General features: G+C 38.0%; 1 protein-coding gene across 1 annotated transcript in view; it reads left to right on the top strand.

The window, feature by feature from the left end:
* Window positions 1-20,301, top strand: part of SMYD3 (SET and MYND domain containing 3) — a gene marked incomplete at both ends in the record, with an annotated part of 396,188 nt that overhangs the window by 335,322 nt on the left and 40,565 nt on the right. Inside the window, 2 exons of the mRNA XM_080341956.1 lie at window positions 8,683-8,770; window positions 12,261-12,435. Of these exons, the coding sequence (XP_080198082.1) occupies window positions 8,683-8,770; window positions 12,261-12,435 (263 nt within the window). The remainder of the gene's footprint in view (window positions 1-8,682; window positions 8,771-12,260; window positions 12,436-20,301) is intronic.

Raw genomic sequence — 20,301 nt, 5'->3', positions numbered from 1 at the left:
TAATGTCTAAGACAGTCTGAAATACCAGTCTCACAGTTGCTAGGGATTATGCTGAACAGTATCCTTCCTCAGGTAACCAAATTACCCACAGGGTTTTTTGGACTGATGCTGGAAATTACAATGGAATTACCAACATGCCAAGAAATTTTGGGTGGTCTGGCATAAGGCCTTATTTCTCTGATGCTAAGCTGTAAATACGTTCCTTTGCTTTTCCTCGCTTCCTCCCATCTTCTGGCTTTTATGAGTTGTTAAGTAGTGAACTTCTATTTATTGCTCTTCCCATGGTCTAATCAATTTTTATTTCAGCGTGTAACAGATGCAGCTTGATGAGAATTTTGCAGTCAGCTCTAAGCTCCTGAAATTAGGAGGTTTATAAAGGCAGTACCGTCACAGGCACAAAACACGGTCCTGTTGCTCATGGAATAAACTTTTCTCTTACTATAGGAATTTATAGTATCCACTCTAAATATATATACACTCTAAAAATTCTCTGACATTACACTTAAACATAAAATCACCATAATCATCAGTCATATATAATGCTTACCAAATAGTTACAGATTGTGTCCATAATAACCCTGTTTCTACAGTACCCAGCATTTTCATGAATGAATTGGAAGTAATTGCAAAATCATTGCCAGTAAAATTCATAGATGACAAAGACTGAGAGAATAATAAACATTTATGAGGACAGGTAAATAACACAGAGTAACTAGAATTGCTTGGTAAATTAGACTTATTGAAATAAAATGCACCACTACTGCAAAGGTGGATCTACAGCTATGATTTATTTCACTGAACCTCATACGGCTACAGTGTAGATGTCAGTATCTGAGCTACTTACTCTAGACTTCCTTTATGGATAAAATGGAGAAAAATTGACATACTTTGATTATTATTCAGCTGACATATTTTAGAAGCCTGTTTTAAGACAATACTAATTGCACCCTGAGAGTGCCTCTTTTTGTCTGTCAAATAGAAGTGTAGCCCAAATGTCTACATTTGGTCAGATGAATCTCAGCATAGATGTCTGAACTGAAATGAAAAAACATTGTGCTGGCAACGAAGGCTAATGTGACCCTTGAATCTATAGGCAGGGGACTCCATAGGAAGAGAGATGTCAATTTGCCTCTCTATAAAACATTTATGAGATTGCCTCTGTAATATACAATATACAGATGCAGTGATCTTTGAAAGGGCTGTTTAAAAATATATGCGCCTAAAAAAAAAATCATAAAATTTAATAGCTGAAGTGGGATTGCAGTGGGTAAGAATGGAGTATGAGTTTGACAGAAATACAGTTACTATTTTTGGTATGCAGAATTGTGAGCCTGACAGATATTATGCTTGCAACTGGACAGGTTGAGAACTGTTGGTCTGTTTGCTCCTCTCTTACCTGAAACTTTATGACTTAATTAACTTTAAGCTGTTATTTGGATAAACTTATCTTAGTCCCATTTCATTTTATTAAATTAAACTGATGTCTTAAAATGGACTTGTTGATCTTAATTTTCTCTTCATTAAAAACATCTAATTTCAATAAATTTCCCACAGTTGTTTTGATGCCTCTTTTTAAATTTCCAAGTAAATATCATAATGTTGAAACTAAGTTGGATAATGTTAAGGGAGGGTTACTCATACTACCATGTGAAGATGCTTTGTTTTTTTGCAGTAATTGTACACAGGGTCTGGGGAAGCTTTTGTCTTGATTTGCATGCCTAAGTAGAGCATTTAAACATGAATGGCTTTTAAATTTGCCAATACCTATACAATATAGAGTATTATTAGCCTGTGCAGTTCTTATGTACTTCCAGATTCTAGAGTCAGTAATCCATGAAGAGCTGATATCGATTATGCGAGTTAATGCAGCCTGCCTAATGCTGAGCAATGTACTGCACAGCTCCACTATGGCATCCCACTGCAATGTGTCTTATTTTACTTTGGGGATGCAAAAATAAAAAATACAAATCAAATTTGTTCAGAAGTGAGGTTCAGCCCCTGCCAACAGCCTCACAGAGAACACAACATTGTTTTTCTTTGCAGACAAAGGAGCTTTGCAATTGCAATTGCCATATGTCCCATCTACCTTCTTCAGAACCATATGACAGAAAACAGGTCTTCTCTTCTGACAGCTCACCTTCTGGTGAGGACAACCTTATGTAGGTTGGAAGGGGTAGTTGAACTGACATTTATGGAGGTGGCATTATTTTTCATGGAGCAGGGCAGGGAAGCTTTTGAAACTTCAGAAATCACATGTAAACCTTGAATCAAGACGGGGCTCTGTGCACTGATGATTTCACATACTCATAGTTCTTAACAAAGTACATTCACAACAGTGAAGGTGAATGAAGTCTTCAACTGAAGCTGCAGTCTTCTATAAACCACAGCTCTCATAATAGGAGATGAGGGTTTTTTGATTCTTAGTTTAAGCTTCATCCAGTGTACAAATATAAATCCAGCCCAAGTTCTGGTGTGGAGGCAAACTGGTTCCACAGATTGCTTCACAACAGCCTCTCCTTCCCAGTGAGTATACGTTTTTCATCAGCTGTACAGTCCTCTATCACAGCCACCCCATCACGCAATTGCGACTTCAAAGTTGAGCACGAATTACCTGCGGAAAGACTGAAGATGTTTTATAAGAGATGACATCAGATATTTTGGGAGACTGCTCAAGTGTTTTTTTCTGTGCCTGTAGCTCCACGCACCTGTGATCTCCCGGCAGGCCCACGTACCCTATTTGTTCTGAATCACTAAAATCACAAATTCTGTTTAGCCACAGTATAGTGGTTTGCACATCAAATTTTCTGACCAATATTTTTCGTCCTCTTACTGAAAATGAAGCTTCCAAAGATCTGCAATATTTTCTACTCATTTAATGCTTTCCTTTTGCCACAAAGTATAAAACAATGATTTATTGAGTTTACTAGAAACATACATTCAGTCATTGCTGCACTTTTAAATAGAATCATAAATAAAAAATGGTTATTTATAGTTCCAGAGCATAATGTATTGGAGATCTATTTTAAAATGTTATGCCCTGATATAAACGTGTCTGAGCTCTTCTTGCACCTTCTTCAAACAAAACCTAAGAAAACCTCTTTTGATTTGAACCCATCAATTTGGTCAGGGTTGTTCTGTGAGATACACATCTGTAGTTGCCACTTAAATTAAAAAAAAATTAAGCAAATCATAAGCCATGGTCAGCAATTTATATGAAATGTTCAGATACTTGAGGTATCTGTAGCTTTTAAAGTGTTAAAACATTGCATTCCAGGAAATTTCCTTTTTAAATATGCTTTTAAAGCTTCCACTAAAAGAGAAAAGAATTATATGCTGCTCTCTCACAGGATTCTCATTATATAGTCATACATTTTGTGTACAGAAGGAACTATTATGATTATTTAGTGTGATTTTTCTGTCTTGCAAAAATATCATACCCAATAATATTTCATATTAAACCCCCCATTTCTGTTTGAACTATGGTTTACAGGTTTTTTACCATAGTAAAACTGACATTTGCTGGTGCTTACATTACACTCTTATATTCCATTTGTGTATTTAGAAGATAGTGTTCATGGAAAACTTTAGACCTTGCTCCTTTCTGTCTATGTGGGACTGGGTACCTGAACACTGGAAGCAAACATATAATGAAAATGGCCCTGGGCCTGTCTCTTATAGGACAAAGGCTGTGAAGGAAAAAAAGAGGTGTAGGCATTACTTATCATTTGGAGTTCCCTTCACCACTTCTCTCTGCTGTGGAGGGAGGCGGGTGTGCTTCATGGTTCCTCTCCATGGCAAACCTCTGCCTTGTTTCTCTGCCACCATCTGTGAGAAGGAGAAAGAAGAACTATTTAGAGAGGACAGAAAAGACAGGTTGTATTTCTATCCTGTAGCCTAAATATGAAGGGAGGACTAGCCCTTAATCAACCTTTTCAATGTTCAGGAGCTGTTCAGAGGTGCAGTGCATTACAGATGAGCAATGCTGGGGCTGTGGAAGTGCATTTGGGCAGACTGGTTGGCATATGCTTGTTTTGGTAAGAGAGATATCTTCTCTGAGAGGACGTGCTGTCCATGTGGGAATATTTTAACATTCAGTATTTTAAATATTGAGATAGCAGAGAACAGTGACTGCTAACACTGTGTGTAAAAGGAGTGATACTTGAAATGAATAGGTAAGAAGCTCTTTTAGGAATTATACAAAAGAGAAGAGTAGTCAGGAGAGAAGGAAGGTTGTAAAGCAACGAGAAGGAAAGAGATATATCTGTACTTCTTTGAAGATTATACTGCTTTCTAAGGAGAGTTCAGTTAAGGATGGGATGTGTTGGGACACTAGAATAGCAGAAGAGATGGGGAGAGAACTGATTCTTACAAACAATATGGCAGCAAAGGAATAGGAGGGCATGCAACATGTGAACAATTTCAAATGCTTATTTCTGTAGTAGCTGGTGGCTGTAATTGTTTCAGGAGATGGTACTTTCATAATAAATCTTCCTATCACTTAAAGCCAGAACCACAAAACATTTTCCATTTGATCACTATACAGACAGACAGTAATCATCATCAGATACCCTCTGGTTTTCTTATTTCTCTTTTGTTATAGCTTTGTTATAAGTGGTTAGAGCTTCATTTTTACAAGTGTCAGTAATGGAACCTGAACTGTGAAAGACTGTATAATATTTAAAGCAAATATTGACATTTAGTAGTGTTTTGTGTACCACAGGCTATTTTTACGAGTATTTACAGAATGCTCTGAGAAGAGCTGATGATTTCTGCTCCCAGGCTCCTGAAACATGGATTGCAATACATATCTGCAAATTTAAAAGTCTGGAAAATAATTAGATATAAAAGCTGGAAGCATTCTGAAAGAAAAACAAATAATATTGTTCTGATCTACCAGCTATAGAAATTAATAGAAATTATGTTGTTCAAGCAAATAATAAAAACAAAAAATCTTGTTCTTGAATCCTTTATACAGTGAACTTATGAAATTATGGGGGGGAGGGGGGAGGGGGATAGAGTAGAAATGGTTCTTCATGGCAGGAAAATTTTGCTTTACAGAATATTTTGCATTTGCCCATTTTGAAGAGCCAAATATATTTCACAGGTAGAATTTTGTCTGGTTGAATTAATGTAGGTAAGCCTTCATATTTTATGTACCCTAACTAAACTCAAGATGTGAAGTTACACAGTGTCCTTCTTTTGAGAGCTGTCAGGTGTGAAGAGTTAAGCTTATAGCTTATGTTACTGGAAGAATTGAATATAACTGGAAATTGTTCCATCTAAAGGATTAGAAGCACAGGTGCAAGCAGTCAGGGCTAGATAGTTCATGGAGATTTCCAGAAAGCCTCAGTGTTAAGATGACAGTGTGTTTTATCAAGAAAGATGTACTAGCACCTGCCATGGCTTTGGAAGAAAGGAGAAATGGAATTGAAATGTTGCTGTTGCATCTTAGCTGATCTTTTAATGAATAAGTTTCCCCTGCACATGCTTGAAGTAAGTGGAAAGCAGGTGCTAACCATCTTCCATCTGGAGTAACTGCTCAAAATAAGTCACGGGATCATTTTTGGCTTTCCTTGATTGTAGTTTCAGTCAGTACATCTAATGATGCTTCTGCCTCGAATTGATTCTACCAGTGTTATTCAGAGTATTGTGAGGCTGTGTGCTTGCCATGGAAAAGTGTGTTGCAGCTGTATTTTCTCCTTTCCCAAGAGGCCTTCCAACACCTCTACTCTCAGTTTGCTCCCAGTGACTCCTTAGAGCAAGACACAAATATTTTATTGTCCTGAAGAACAAACTCTTACATGTCAGTGATAGAGATAAGGAACATTATTAGGCAGAAGCCACTAACTCTTCCTTCTTTTTCAAAAGCCTCTTCCTTTTCTTCAGCTAGTGTTCTCCCTTTCTACAGATGAAAAAAACCTTTTTTCTTTTATTGTTGGCAACTTTGCACACCTGGAGGTTTGACTGGGAATGTGTTCTGAAAAAAAGATGCTTTGAATGGGTGTTACTCTGTAGAAAGCTGAATCTCCCATAGGTGTTACTGCCATGCTCTTAGATTAAATGAAACAGTTCAGCATAACTATTAATCACTTCAATTATTTCCATAATTCCAACTCCAAGGCAGCTTTGTATTTTAGCTGGCTTAGTCAGCACATGGCCATGACTTTCAATGAATTGTCCAAGGGGGGAGAAACAACTTACTTGGAAAAAGCTTATTAGGCTGGAAGGCAGAAGTGTTCTCAGTTGCAAGCCCTCCTGGTTGTTTTGCAGCCCCTGCTGGGCTGCCTGTTTGGAAGCAGCCTCTGTGCTTTGACCTAGTGTTCAGGAAAGGACAGGACTTCTTTGGTGTATGTAAAGCTGATGAAGAACAGTAGAGTAGTAAAATGCCCAGCCAGCCAGGTCTTTGTGAATTCTTACATAAGCCAATCCCCCAAATGCCTCATCTTGAGAACACAGAAAACATCTCCTTGAAACCTGTGAGTTAAATCCTTCCCAGAGCTGGGCATCCTGCCCTGCTCCCTTCATCCTAAAGTCTCTTATTACAGAGAAGGGATAAAGACCATGAATCCAGAGAAGGCCGGGAGATTATTGGTCCAACAGACACTCCCTGTTCTCTATCTGGATATGAAGACAGTGATAACACTATGAGCTAGTGTAGAACTTAGCAGAAATGCCAACCTTGCATTGCTTTGTGTTGTTAATGAAATGCTAGAAGGCAATGGAAAGCAACTCAAAATACTGCACAAGAGAGAGAAAAATTAATCCAGTGTAAATTAATGCTTTAAGCTGATTCATCCATCTGTCCTACCGTGTACAAAGCGAGCCCTAACAATGCATCAGTCACTGGCCTGTAACAAGTGTGTACTTAGGTTTTTTTCTTCACTTAAAAATCTGTCTCAGTTCCCCTATTTCTGAGGTTTTAGTTGTAAGGCTTACAGCATGAAATACTGAGAATTATACGTGGGCCAGTGGGAAAGGATAGCTTAAGAGAATCTTAATTTTTCAGGTAGGTCCTTAAAGCTAAAATTTCACAGACATCATGAATAGTATCTTACAGACCATATTTACCTTTTAGATCAATCAGTGAGCAGCGCTTGATCTACAAAGATGTTTTAGAGACAGATTATTACAGGTTAACAGGCTGAGTTCAGAAATTTATGTAGCCCCATACAAACTGGTAGAGGTTACATTGAAGCTGAAAAAATCAGTGTAAGTCCATTGCAAAGCTGTAAGAGGGCTGGGTATGTACATTAACTGTGCTGATTAAATTTCTACAGTATGAGCTTATTAGTCCTAACATTCACCTCATGTCTTACAGTGGCAAATTCAGCTATGCACAAAATTATTTCCAGGTGATCTTTTTGATGAAAGAACTGATTGTAGGGGAAGTCCCTGTGCTAAATGCAGTGGGGTCAGGCCTCCTCATAAGGCCCTACAGAATGGTGAGGCAGCTGAGACCAGTCTTGATGTAGTCATCCCTGGAACACACAGAGGTTTTCTGTTTCATGGAGCATCTGGAAAGACAAAACTGCAAATCAAATGTGAAAGTGAGTGCTGATTCTCACTGTAAATATTTTCTATTCTGAATTTATGGTAAATAAGGAGCAGCAGAATAGGCAAAGTGTGCAGTTCTAGACAGATACAGATTACAGGCTTTTTAACAGAAGTACTTCTGTGATGCCCAGTGAGCATCTGTTGGTTACAAAGTGCTTGGTTAGATTTTCACACACCTTCTCTGTTCATCTCTGGGCCTCCATCCCTGCTGAAAGCTGATTGTTTTTAGAACTGAATTTAAAATATTCCTGGAAGAATCTGCACTTAGAAAACTATTTTGCAAGTAGCAGGGCCTTATATAAGGAGAGACAATGAACTGCTGTGTTTAAAAGGCCAGATTTTTAAAGGTGTCTAAGTGCTTAAATCGATGGAAGTTGTATATCTTGGTGCTTTTGGAAATCCCTCAAGATGCTTAACTGTGTCTGTAGATGCTTTAATAAATTTGTTCCAAGTGGTTCTCCTAAGGTGCAGTTATCCCTGCTAGAGAGTAGAAAACAGGAACTTTCTTTTACTGCTGTAGCCATTAATTATATTTTGCCTTATTTATGACAAAGCGATGGAAAAATATAACTGTTTCTAGAATCCAATGGCATAGGGAAGAAATAGCAATGAGTTATAAAAGAAAACTGAAGTTCAGCTTTTTCTGAGTAGTGGACTTCTGTAATAACTGTCATGGATGAAGGTAGCCTCCCACTGTTTGTTTGTAAAGTCTCTATATTCACCATGTGGTTAATCAAAATTAGTTTCTAAATCCTTTCTACAGTGTAGTTGAGGATCTGTGAAGTATTAGGTACTAGGTCTTTGAGAGAATTTGATCTACTAGGTGCATTTTGATTGTAAAAATCACATGCTATTATTTATATTTTCTGGTTGATCATAGTTCTTGTTGCAAACCTAATACCTGGTTTGAGTATTTTATGTTTCCAAATTTGCATTAATTTTTCTTGATGTCATCTCATTTACTTACAAACACAGGGTAAGTATGATTTTTTGTGTATTTACAAAAAATAGTGATACAATCTCCCAAAGTAGCTTTTGTCAGTGTAATCTTTTTACCGTTTCTCATCATTACTGGATATTCTCAGTTTACTGTTTTTCTCATCAAATACTTTTGTTCCCATTAACCAGGATGCTGAGAAATTGGCCGGTGAAGAGCATGCCTGGAAAGAAGTAAAAAATGCTGTAAATGAAGTGAGATATCCAAAATCAAAAGAAGGTATCCTTTCCGTGACAGGCTGCAGTCTGTCGTTCAGTTGTGAGAACAATCCAGAGAGCCCTTAAGTATGAGTTCATCTTTTGAGATTCATTTCCTAAACTTTTACATTTTTCTATTGTTTTAAAATGTATTGTTAATTAATTTGATGTTTAGATTGTGTAATATTCTTAATTACATTCATGATAGTAGAGTACCTCATTACTTGGACTGGAACTGCTTCATGGCAGGGATAGTAGGTGACTATGATGTGAAGGAATATTTTGACTCAAGTTTATACTTCTGCTATCACAGCCCACCACTTCATATAAATCCACTTATAAATGAAGTAAAGCTTAATCTGAAATGTTGTTAAATTCTTTGTCCTATTACTCTTATTGTGATATTTCCAGGTTCTCATTCTTTGCATAGCAATGACAATAGCAAGGACATAATCACAGTCAGACTCATTGCAAACATTATAGAACCATTATAATAAGTTATAATAATAATGTATAATAATAATTGATAATTAAACAGATTGAATGAGATGATCTTGCACTAATAAACAGAACTGAAGCCTAATTGCCATCATGTAGATATTCAATCCAATTAAAAAAACTAGTGAACAGCAACAACCAAGAAAAGATAAGCAGAAGAGAGGTTGCAGTTTTTACTAGAAGACTGAGTATGTTGATCCCTCTCATCTTAGTCTATTCAGTGGAATTTCACTGACTGTGAATTTGACCCATTGTAGAAGATGCCTTACCGTTTTCAGAAATGTGGTCTTTCTCTGGATATAGAGAGAATTAAAACTTCCAATACTCTTCAGCAGTGTGAAAACCAAATTTGATTAGTGATATTCAAGGCTGGAAACAAGTGATCACCATTTTTATTGTATATACATATATAAAAAACAAAACCCACACACCACAACCACACGAACCAAAAGCCCCTGTGTTTGTTTCTTTTTAATCCAAAGAGGTTGATTTGTTAGCAAAACTCATCTCAACTAACTTTAATCTTCATGGAATTTCTAGTCTGTCTTAAGTTCCTCTGTAGTCACTGGATTGAGTCAGACAATACTGAAACAGATCTTCAGGCATTCAGTTTTACTTCAGGGCCCATTTTTTTAACCTGAAAGTTAAATTACAAATATGCAACTGCAATCATTTTTATACAAAAAATATGGAGCCAGAATACCGGTCCTATTTCATGTTCCGGTATTTAATCGCAGAAGAAATTGCACCTACTGAATTTTTCTAGGGTCTTTAATACTGATTTAACTGATATTTGAAAATTAATCAACCACATTGTAGTAAAAGGCATCAGGACTGGTTGAAAAAACATGTCCTTGTTGTCTGTTGAGCTTCTTTTTTCAGACACGGACTATCTCAAATGTGTCATCTTTCCTTTCATTGCCCCTCAATACCGGTGCTAATTGGCATGCAGTGGTGAATGCAGTACCTGAAGAGGGGGCTTGACATTTGTCCACTTGCCAAGAATGAACAGAAAACCTTCCTTGCTGACTGAGGCACATGGTCATTAGTTTCTGCAAATGTAATTTTTTAACAAATTAAACCAACAGCTCCTACGGTTCCTACAGTTGAGACCATTAGTGACTGCCAAAACCTGAGCTACTGATTGTAACTGATATCGTGTTGTAATGCTAAACCTGCAGTTGGAGAACTTGAAACAACATGTGAGTGAACTTTCTCAGACCCAAATTCCACTTTAAGCACACAAATGGAGATGCTAAAGCCCAGTGCAAAGGGATCATTATGGAGAACAGGATTCCTCTGCCTCTAAGTCCATGCAACAGTTGTGGAGCTGCTAGAAGGCTGCTCCTCTAGTCTTGGGCAGATACAGGACAGGCAGCTTCTCTTTCATCCTGTTGCAGCTGATAGTGGGTTTTCTACTTTGCCATTTGTATACCTGAAAATTTGGTCCCAATAGATTTTGCGATATAGCACATCTGCTCTTAGATGCCAGTATGTGAACAAAGTAGTGTAATGAGAAGTAAAAGCAGACAGACTAACACTATGCATCAGCTAAAATTGTAATCTTTCAAGAATGTCAGGGCTTTGTACTTTCTACAAAAAATGCATCAAGTGGAAATAATATCCCTCATTTTTCTGTTTGTCTGTCCTTAATCACTTGTAAAGAATACATGGATGTTTGCCAGAGATATAAAGGTTAAGGTGCAATTTTATAATAACACATTCCTTCCCTTATATGGTTCTTTCAATCCAAGGGCATGAGAGCAATTCACAAATAATTAGTTTAGCCTTGTAACAACCATGCTATAAATCCTGTCCCAGTCACATAGCAGTCACATTCTTAAATTTAAGCATGTAAATATTCCCGTGTCCAGGAAGGACTAATTACTTCATCACAAGGTTATCACTGTACATTTAAGTCCATTGCTGGATTGCGGTAAACAATATTTTCAGTAATGTCATGAAAATGACTGCTGAACTTCTTGAGCTGATTGTAGGGAAAGGACTGTGAAACAAATGATTTTATTACTTCTCTAACTAGAAATCTAATTTTTTTTTATTTGTTCTTACTGGTGTGCATGATATCTTTTTGATCTTTAAACTGCTTGTGTTCTGGGACTCTTATGAAGTCCCAGATGACAGTACTACTTTAAAATCTGGGAGTATTGCTATTTGGCACAGGTGTGGTCAGAGAGAAAATAATCTGGTCCACAGAGAAGTCAAACCAGTGTAGAATGTAGTGAAAATAAGTGATTTGTGGTAAGGAATATCCAGGTAAAGTGAATGCAAGACCCAGCTTACTTTTTCTCTCTTGTAAACACACAAAAAAATCTTCTTGTAGCATTGAGGGTAAAAACCTTCTTTACTGGCAAGGTCCTTAATCCTGAACTAAAGTCAGACATCACAACTGTGATGCTTTTCTTTCTCATGCATGAAACATGCAGCTGTACGTGAAAAAATCCAATGCTCTTTACAGCTGAAGGAGATAGGAAATTAATTAATTGGAAGAAAATATTCTAATTTTGTAAGAATTCTAAAGCAAATCTTAGGCACCTTAAAAGTATGTGTCATTGTTTTAATATATAGAAAATGAAATTTCTTTTTGTAGCTGTGTCACATTTTGTTAAGACACATTTCCACAGGTTCTTGCCTTTGCGTGTAAGAATTGGATGAGTATCTTAAGTAAATAATAATGTTTTAGCAGCTAAATAAAAAGTATTTGCACTTTAGTTTGTTGTGTATTAAAATATGCTCTTATTTTGTCATCTTTCTTTTACCCTTTATTGCTGAAATGCTGCCTTTTTTTAGTTGTTGTTTTTCTAAATATAAACAAAGCATAGTTACCTAAGCTACCACTTCTGAGCTCAAGTGTGTTTTCAAGAACTGAAGTAGCGTCTGGAATGATGGCAGCTCTTTTATCTTAATGGCCTGTAGCTCTTACTCCTTGCTAACAATATTTAGAACTTGGGTTTTTGTTTGATTAGAGGTATTTCTTTAACTAAAGCTAATAACAGAGTGGGAGAAGGTTCTGGCAAGATGCCGGAATCTCTTGGGCAGCTATAAGGGTCGCCTTCCAGACACAAATATCTATCAGCTGAAAATGCTTGACTGTGCCATGGATGCCTGTATTAACCTGGAATCCTGGGAAGAAGCTTTGTATTATGGCAACAGGACTCTGGAACCATACAGGTAAGAGATGCTGTTTCCAAGGATGGGGGGAGAGGGGGCCATCTCTTTAAAAGCAAATATTATGTTTCATCTAGGTGCTTCTCATTGTTTTTATTTCTTGCTGTGCATCTTGCCTTGCTTTCCAGGTAAATGGACAAGACACAACTCTCATTCTGCATCCACAGTCAGGCTGGGAAGAAATAAAATGGTAATAGGAATAGAAAATATGATAGTAACTGATTATTAGTGTTTCATGTGTTCAGGGGATGCCCTGTCCCTGAAGAGAAGCTGGCTTTCTGGTTCAGGCTTCATTGCCATGATAGTGTTTTATGCTGAGCTAGGTCAAGCTTCGGGGACAGGCTGAAATAATGTGTGTTCCCTGTATACTCTCTATGTAGTATTTACAGAAAGAATGAAAAAAAATCTTAGAAAATGAGTTTCAACTGGAAGTGAAAAAGCCTCTGGTCCTTATTTTGGGAATGGGCCGATGTGCTGAAGCACTTGCTCTTCTCTCTGGTCAGTACTTGTTCCTGTGCTATGTGCTGGGAGAGTTTCTGAGTCTGATGGCCTTTCATTGATAAGGAAGGATGCTCTAGGAGATCCTGTTTCATGTGGTGGGTCTTGAAATGGATTGGAGCCTGGGCTGTGATGCAACTTTGGTTATCTAGTGGAGAAAGGGCAGGTGCTGTCTGCTTTGGCCTGTGTTCTGAAAGATCTAAGACTCAAATCTTTGAGTCCACAATATTTGCATTGTTTGTAACTAAATGTAAACCTGTGTCAAGTGTCCAGATAAGTCATCACTTATTAATGTTCTTGTGATAAGGTGTTTTTTAGAGCATCCATTTCTTCTCTGTTGGTTCATCTACACCATATGATTTTTGCGTACATAGCATCGTGTTGAGAAATGTGAGGGGCACGCGAGTGCTGAACAATATGTGCTGCTGTGAATATGAACATCTCGGATTTTACATGTCTTCCCTAATAAAACCAGGCTGCCATCAGCATTCAGGATTTTGCCTAAGGAAATTTCATCTGGCAGCCCGTTTCTGAATAAAACTCGGGGCTTTACTTGAGAAACAACACAGCATTTCAGAGCTTCCACTAGAAAGTAATTAGCAAGAAATCTGCATAGGCTGTGCTACACCAGAGCTGTAGAGAAGCCTGGTGTTCAAAATGACTGTTACTTCTCATAGAGGAGGGCAGGAGTACCTACAAATTCTCACATATCTTCAGGGTGTAATTCACACCATGCATGTCCCACTTAACCTTTGCAAACAGGGCTTATGTAGTACTACAGCAGCACAGGCTTCCTGCCAGCCTTCTACCATGTGGCACACTCCAGATGAACAGAGTAGTCTGCCTGTTTAAATGTTCTCTTATTAAATAATAATTTGAAAAACAAAAACAGAACCAACAACACAAAAACCCCTTCACTTAAAAAAAAATAAATATTATTTTATAACTTTTTAACTCAGTTATTCACAACTGAGAACTGTGGATTCATCTACAGACATTTCCAGGAGCAGAGATTACAGTGAGGCCATGTGCAGTTTTACCAGATAATTTAATAACGCTTTCTCTGTTTTGCTTACTGAAGTGTACTGTAGTTTTCCAGCTGTTTAATACAGGAGTTTGGAAAGGAAAGGAAGGAAAGGGTTCAACTGTGCATTCAATTAGTATCTCTTAAGGAATGCTATTTACGTGAGATATTTGACTTTTTTTTTGCACCTTGAAGAATTTGTCCTTTTTCTCCCCGCATCCAAAGGCATTACTTAAGAGACAGTCTCAGTTGTTTTTTCTTTATACCTTCAAGTCATCACTACAAACTTTGACACACCTGAAGTAAAATCCTCAGTTTCTCATTACAACAAATTGTGCCCTAAGCAGCAGGAGAGCAAATCCTAGGAAATCTTTGGGGATGCATTGAATTTCTCCTGTTGAATCAATCTACTGCTTGGCTGCTCCTGCAGTTCCATTATAGCTATCTATTTTCCTTTCCTCAGCTCTGGAAAAAGTATTCATACAGCTCTCCACAGGGAATCACCTGAGAATTCAAGCAGTCCATATAAATAGGAAATCATTGTTACAACCTTAAAGGCTCTGGAGATTTGGTAAAAAACAATTTTAATTTCAGGTAATGTGTTTATTGTGCATTTTCCATTTCTTTAGCAGCAGGATTAATTTTCAGTGCTGTGTGACACATTGTATTGTAACATGTTTTCATTATGATGGTTGCTGACTTTTTCAGAATCATCCACTTCATGTAACTGGTGGAGACAGATGGTCATAAACTACATAAAACTGATTGGTCATACTGAATGCTGACCTCTATGTTTTAGGCAGTGACAATAACCTATGAGGAACATTGTTTAGAACCTCTCAAATATTTTTAGAACGTCCAAAAGAAGCAGAAAGATGGCACCTGTTGAGATGAAAAGCTGCCTTCTTTTGTGCTGAACCATAATTGTCCATTATTTGTTAAAAACTACAACATGTACTTTCACTGAATAGCCTAAGCCAAATGCATCTACGTAGTTTTTCTTGTAAATGTCACAGTAATTGTCTGTCCAAGCACCTTAACAAAAGTTAAGATATTTCCCTCAGTGAAAGCTGCCCCACATCATAGTCAGCACTCAGCAGCTTGAGAAAATAAACTTCATTTCAAAAATCCCCGTGAGCCTTAACCATGGAATAATGGAATATCAGCAAGAGGTGTTACATGTGTTTGTCGTGTCTCAGTTAGCACATTCACACTCTGGGCTGACTGCTGCTCGCAAAGGATTCAGAGATATTAAGTAAGGCAGATTTCCCTTAGGTTACCTCTGAGGAAGGACCCCAGCATTTAGTCCTTAAATTGCAGAGAAGGCACATGTGTTCTGGGGACTGTGTTTGGGATTTGTTTTGTGGTTTGTTTTGGTTTTGTTAGGTTTGGGGTTTTGGTTGATTGGCTGGTTCTGGGTTTTTTGCTTTGTTTTGCTTTGGGTTTTTGTTTGTGGGGTTGGTTTGTTTGTTTGTTTTTGTCCCCTGCTGCCCTCCCCTTTGTCTCAAGTATTCAGTGCTTACACTGCAGGCAAAGAGTAGAAGTACGCTTCTGCTATAAAACTCTGCTAGATGTCACCAGCTATTCTAACACAAGTAATAGGAGGAAAAGAAGTAGCTGAGTGACACCACGGCCCTATGGGATTTAGGAAGCAGAAGGGTAAAGGTAAAACTGTGTTGCCTCTCTGGGCCACTGTGGCACCAGCTCAGGTGGGATTCTGATACAGAGAGGACAAAAACATGCTTGTTCTTGTTCTACCTTGCTCATTATCTCCTGCTGAACTTAAAGCTAATGTCTAAGTCCCACAGATTTTCACAGGGCCTGTTTTAATTAACAATCCTTCACCTCCAATGGTGCAGCATTAGGAGTTACTGGAGGGCTCCAACGTCAAGGAGAGGAAATTCCTTCTTTACATCCTGTAGAGAAGTGTCATGCAAGAAGTCATGCAACTACCTGAAGGGAAGTTATAGCCAGGTGGGGATTGGTCTCTTCTCCCAGGCAGTTAGCAGTAGGACAAGGGGGCATGGGCTTAAACTCTGCCAGGGGAAATTTAGGCTGGATATTAGAAAGAAATTCTTTAAAGAGAGAGTGGTCAGGCATTGGAACGGCCTGCCCAGGGAGGTGGTGGACTCGCCGTTCCTGGAGGTTTTTAAAGTGAGGTTGGACATGGCACTTAGTGCCATGATCTAGTAAACGGACTAGAGTTGGACCAAGGGTTGGACTCGATGATCTCTGAGGTCTTTTCCAACCCAGTCGATTCTGTGATTCTGTGAAGTGCTGTTCTGTCTCTTCCCTCGGCAGCCTTGCACATCTTTCCCCCTCCATGCTCCCGCTGCTGAGTCAGCACCGATACAGGGCTTGTGCTGATGTGGCTGTTCTGCTTCTGGAGTGGGAGGGAGCTGGGTGGGTGCGAGCATCCCATTTGTGTGTGAGACTTGCACCATTTGTCTGCTCTTCTTACTCCTCCTATCCCTTCCAGTGATGTTTCGCAGTATCCCATTACTTCACCTTTCCTTTGTGATGGAGATCTCTTAGGGAACAGGGAAAACAAACCTAGTCAGCACAATTTTGAATTGTTTTGCAAAGGGCTGGTTTTAAGAACAGTGACTGAGATGTGCTTCTTATCAAGTATTTTCTGAGAACATGGTTGAGTTTTCATTGTGTGAATGAAATGTCAGCAGAAATTTTTTATTTAGAATTCTAATTCAATAGATATGTTGGCCTGTAGTTTCTAAGTATGTGAACCTCAGTCAAAAGGCAAATTAAAAATTGATGGTTGCTATAGTATCTTTTCCATGAGTCCTGATCTTGTGAAAAAAAGCCAAAAATAGCTGCAGAACCTAATATTCTTGGAAGAGACTGTTAAGTTATTTTCTCTTCCTCAAAAATGCTCTCCAAAAAAAAAATCTGATTTTCTTCCGATCTGATTTTCCCCCTTTTTCAAATGTGTTTTACTCAAAAAGTCCTGCTCTTACAGGTATGTGTTTTGTAATACACACGCGATATATGCAATGACTGGAAATAACTTTTTTTTTCCATCTTCACCTATGATCAAACATACATTCTTTACTGAATTAAGCAAACTCTTGAGTGATGGCTAGTGCAATTTACTTGAATTTACATTTACATTGAAAGTTAAAGTACGTAGAAAACTCAAGAAAAAAAACCAAACAAACACTGCAGTGATAAACAGGACCACTGGGGGATGCTAGTGTTTAAGGGTTAAAATCTGGATTCGGTGCCAATCGACACCCTGTTTGTGGGAGGTCCCCTGGGGACTTGTGCATGGCTGGCAGATTCTGAACCTACGGATAGTGGTAATTCAGTGACCAAAGTTCAGTGTCTTAATCATAAAATGTCAGTAGTAAACATAAATCTTACCTGGGGATCCCCTGAGGGGGAAACAAAAATGTGAAGGTGGAGAAAACTCTAAGAAGGAATGAAACAAAGAAGAGAAAGAATAAAATCTGTCTTGCTCACCTTTCTGGGGTTTTACAAAATGGCAATATGCAGTTATTGTAATGTTCTGAGCAAAATGCGTGGAGAGAAAAAAAATCTTACCAAAGAACTGTAAGAGACTTTTAAAAAACTACAACTCATGGGCAAATCTGAATAGCTGGAGTATTTTTTCTTTCTGTTGTCTAAACAAAAAGATGTGAATTAAGATTTAGAAACTGATTATTGATTCATGAATGGTTACACTGATTTGTCACCTAGAGACGGTAAGATAGCAGCCCCAAGCAAACATCGGAGGTTTGTGAAAGGATGAACGAGGTCCATTTGCTAAAAGACTCGGTTGTGTCTCTGCAAAAATGCAAAGCTGGGGCTATCACAACTCATTGGAACCTCAGGGAGCTGTTGCTATAACCTGAATGAACAGCACAAGAAACCTTCAGCATAAGAAAATCAACAGAGGAATGAGAGACTGATAAAGCAGGTAGAAACAGTGGAGAGCACTGAGATCACCTTTCTACTTTCCTCCCAGATTTTTGGTAGCAGATCGCTCTCCACTACTTGTGTTTAGTGAGTTATATGAAATTAGGTGACAGTGTTAGCATAAATCAGTGAAGGCCAGACCATCTTTACAAACCACTGCAGCTCATGAAGCAGTTAGGGATCTTTATGAGAGACTGTTGATGTTGTAAGTCATATTTGTAGTCTAACAAAAACATTCTTCACTTGAACATGTGTCTCCTAGCATAAGTCAGACCTTCTCATGCACCATACTCTGTATATGATCATGCTATACAGCTTTTGATTCTTTGGTTCTTTTCTAGTTGTTTTTCTTGTATTCTTCCATTACAACCACATGTTGTCCCCAAAAGTGATACGGAGCTGCACAATCCTCAGTGAATTCTGTAAGGCCACACTCCCGTAAGCACTCCACCATCTACCTTTCCCCATTTTCATGTTTGGTTTTGTGTACGTGGGTAAAATTTCCTACTGTTCTTTCCTACTGTTCTCCTCAGTCACACCAGCTGTTTTTCAGGCATAATTTTGATGTCTCTAGGTTGTCCAATATACTCTATGACACTAGAGTAGAAGTTCATCAACATCAGTGTCAATTTGCAGTATTTCATTCAGTATATACCACATTTATTAAATAGGCTAAGACTTTCTTGAATACCTTCATTGCTGCAAGATTTTTTCTGACAGTGTTCATCCAGTAGCTCTATATTTGTATACTGGTGCTTACTAGCTTCAATTTTAGCTTGTAGCTTGAGTTTTAGTTTCTAGTTTCACCTTTCATATATGCCAAGAGCTATTTGAATCTGAATTTTAGAGACAGTTATCTCCTAGTGATGTTAGTGAACTAAATCACCAGGTTTCCCAGAGTTTCTTTCTTTTTTTTTTTTCTTTTTTTTTTTTTTTTTTGACACAAGTGTTGATTTCTCCAGGATTTCAGTCCTAGTCTACCTGTCTACCAGAACTGAAAGAGTCTGTCTAGTTTTGTTGCCCTTAAACAGTAATAGTACCTTTGTCTTGTAATCAGGGGATCAGTTTTTTGGTGGAGTAGGTTTTTGTTTGTGTTTGTTTGTTTGGTTTTGACATGCATACTTGCCATTTACAAAGTAAAGACTTCTGCAGTCCTTACCTGAGCTTTTTTCTTTAGTCTGATTGCTATCACACACCAATTGAAGGACACATGAATAAAATAGAAGTGAGTATTAAACGTGTACTAAGCAAATACAAAGCTCTTACATACTAACCTACAAATGTATGAGTAGATGTTACACAGATCCGTGTATTGTGAGAAAAATGCAGCATAGTTATTGAGCTGGAACGGTTTTGAGATTGATTTTTTGGGAATTCACAGTGCCTGTGTGAAATTCACAAAGAAGAAAAGAGGGGAGTTGATGGCATACAGATTCTAAACAAAGGTTTGGTTAGAACCTGAGCTACAATGGGATTGGAAAGTGATATCAAGGGAACAATTAAGTTAAAAATAGATACATATGAAGTATGTGGAGTTTTGGATTCTTTTGACAGTAACCGAGCATTGCTTTGAAAAAGCTATTTTAGAGGTAGAAGTCATGGTGAAAATGGAGACAAAGGGGACGGGAATCATTAAAAAAGAAAGATAAACTTACAATAGTATCTCTGATAAAAGAGACAATAAAAGAGAGGACATGCAGAAAATAGCAGCGAAGTTGTAAGGAACAATGCACTCTCTAGGGGGAGAATTAGAAAGAATCCAATTTTAGTCAGAAAATACCTATTTCTTTGTTTGAATAAATTGTCAATTTGAGTTGAGTAGGCAGAGAGTAGTGACTTGGCAGTACTTCTTAGGAGGAAATCAGTTTAGAGTTCATAGTGGTGGAGATGTGAACAGTGGTGAAAAAGGAAAATCATGGTATTTAAGCAAGAAAACAGTCAAATCAGCCTTAGACATAAAGGATGAAAAAGCAATATTTTTTCTATTGAAAAAGTAGAAAAGTTACTGAAAAGGAAAAAACAGTTGTGAGGGAGAGAAGAGGAAAGGAGCAGCAGATAAGGTAAGCAAAGAAACTGAAGAATGTAGTCTGTTTAAAGGGTGAATCAATGAGATTGGCCAGGGAGAGTGAATGATGGAAAGATGATGCTTCCAAGAGGGGTGTGCAGAACCAGAAAACTGAAGGAAGTATTGTCAAAAAAGAACCGTGTCAACAAATGACCAAATTTTTAGTGAGATGATCCATCAGGAAGCCAGAGGATGAAGGTCAGAAAGGTTCTGCAGCAGAATAAGTGATACTGAGTAAAGCTGAAATTTTCCAGACTGATGTTGACAGGAAAGGAAAAAACTGAACATGCACATGAGAGAAAAAGGTAAATTAACTGCAGTCAGTAACTCCTAGAGACCACACAGT

Source organism: Nesoenas mayeri, assembly GCF_963082525.1.
Source record: "Nesoenas mayeri genome assembly, chromosome: 3".
Lineage (NCBI taxonomy): Eukaryota > Metazoa > Chordata > Aves > Columbiformes > Columbidae > Nesoenas > Nesoenas mayeri.
This window is presented reverse-complemented; position numbering and strand designations above follow the sequence as displayed.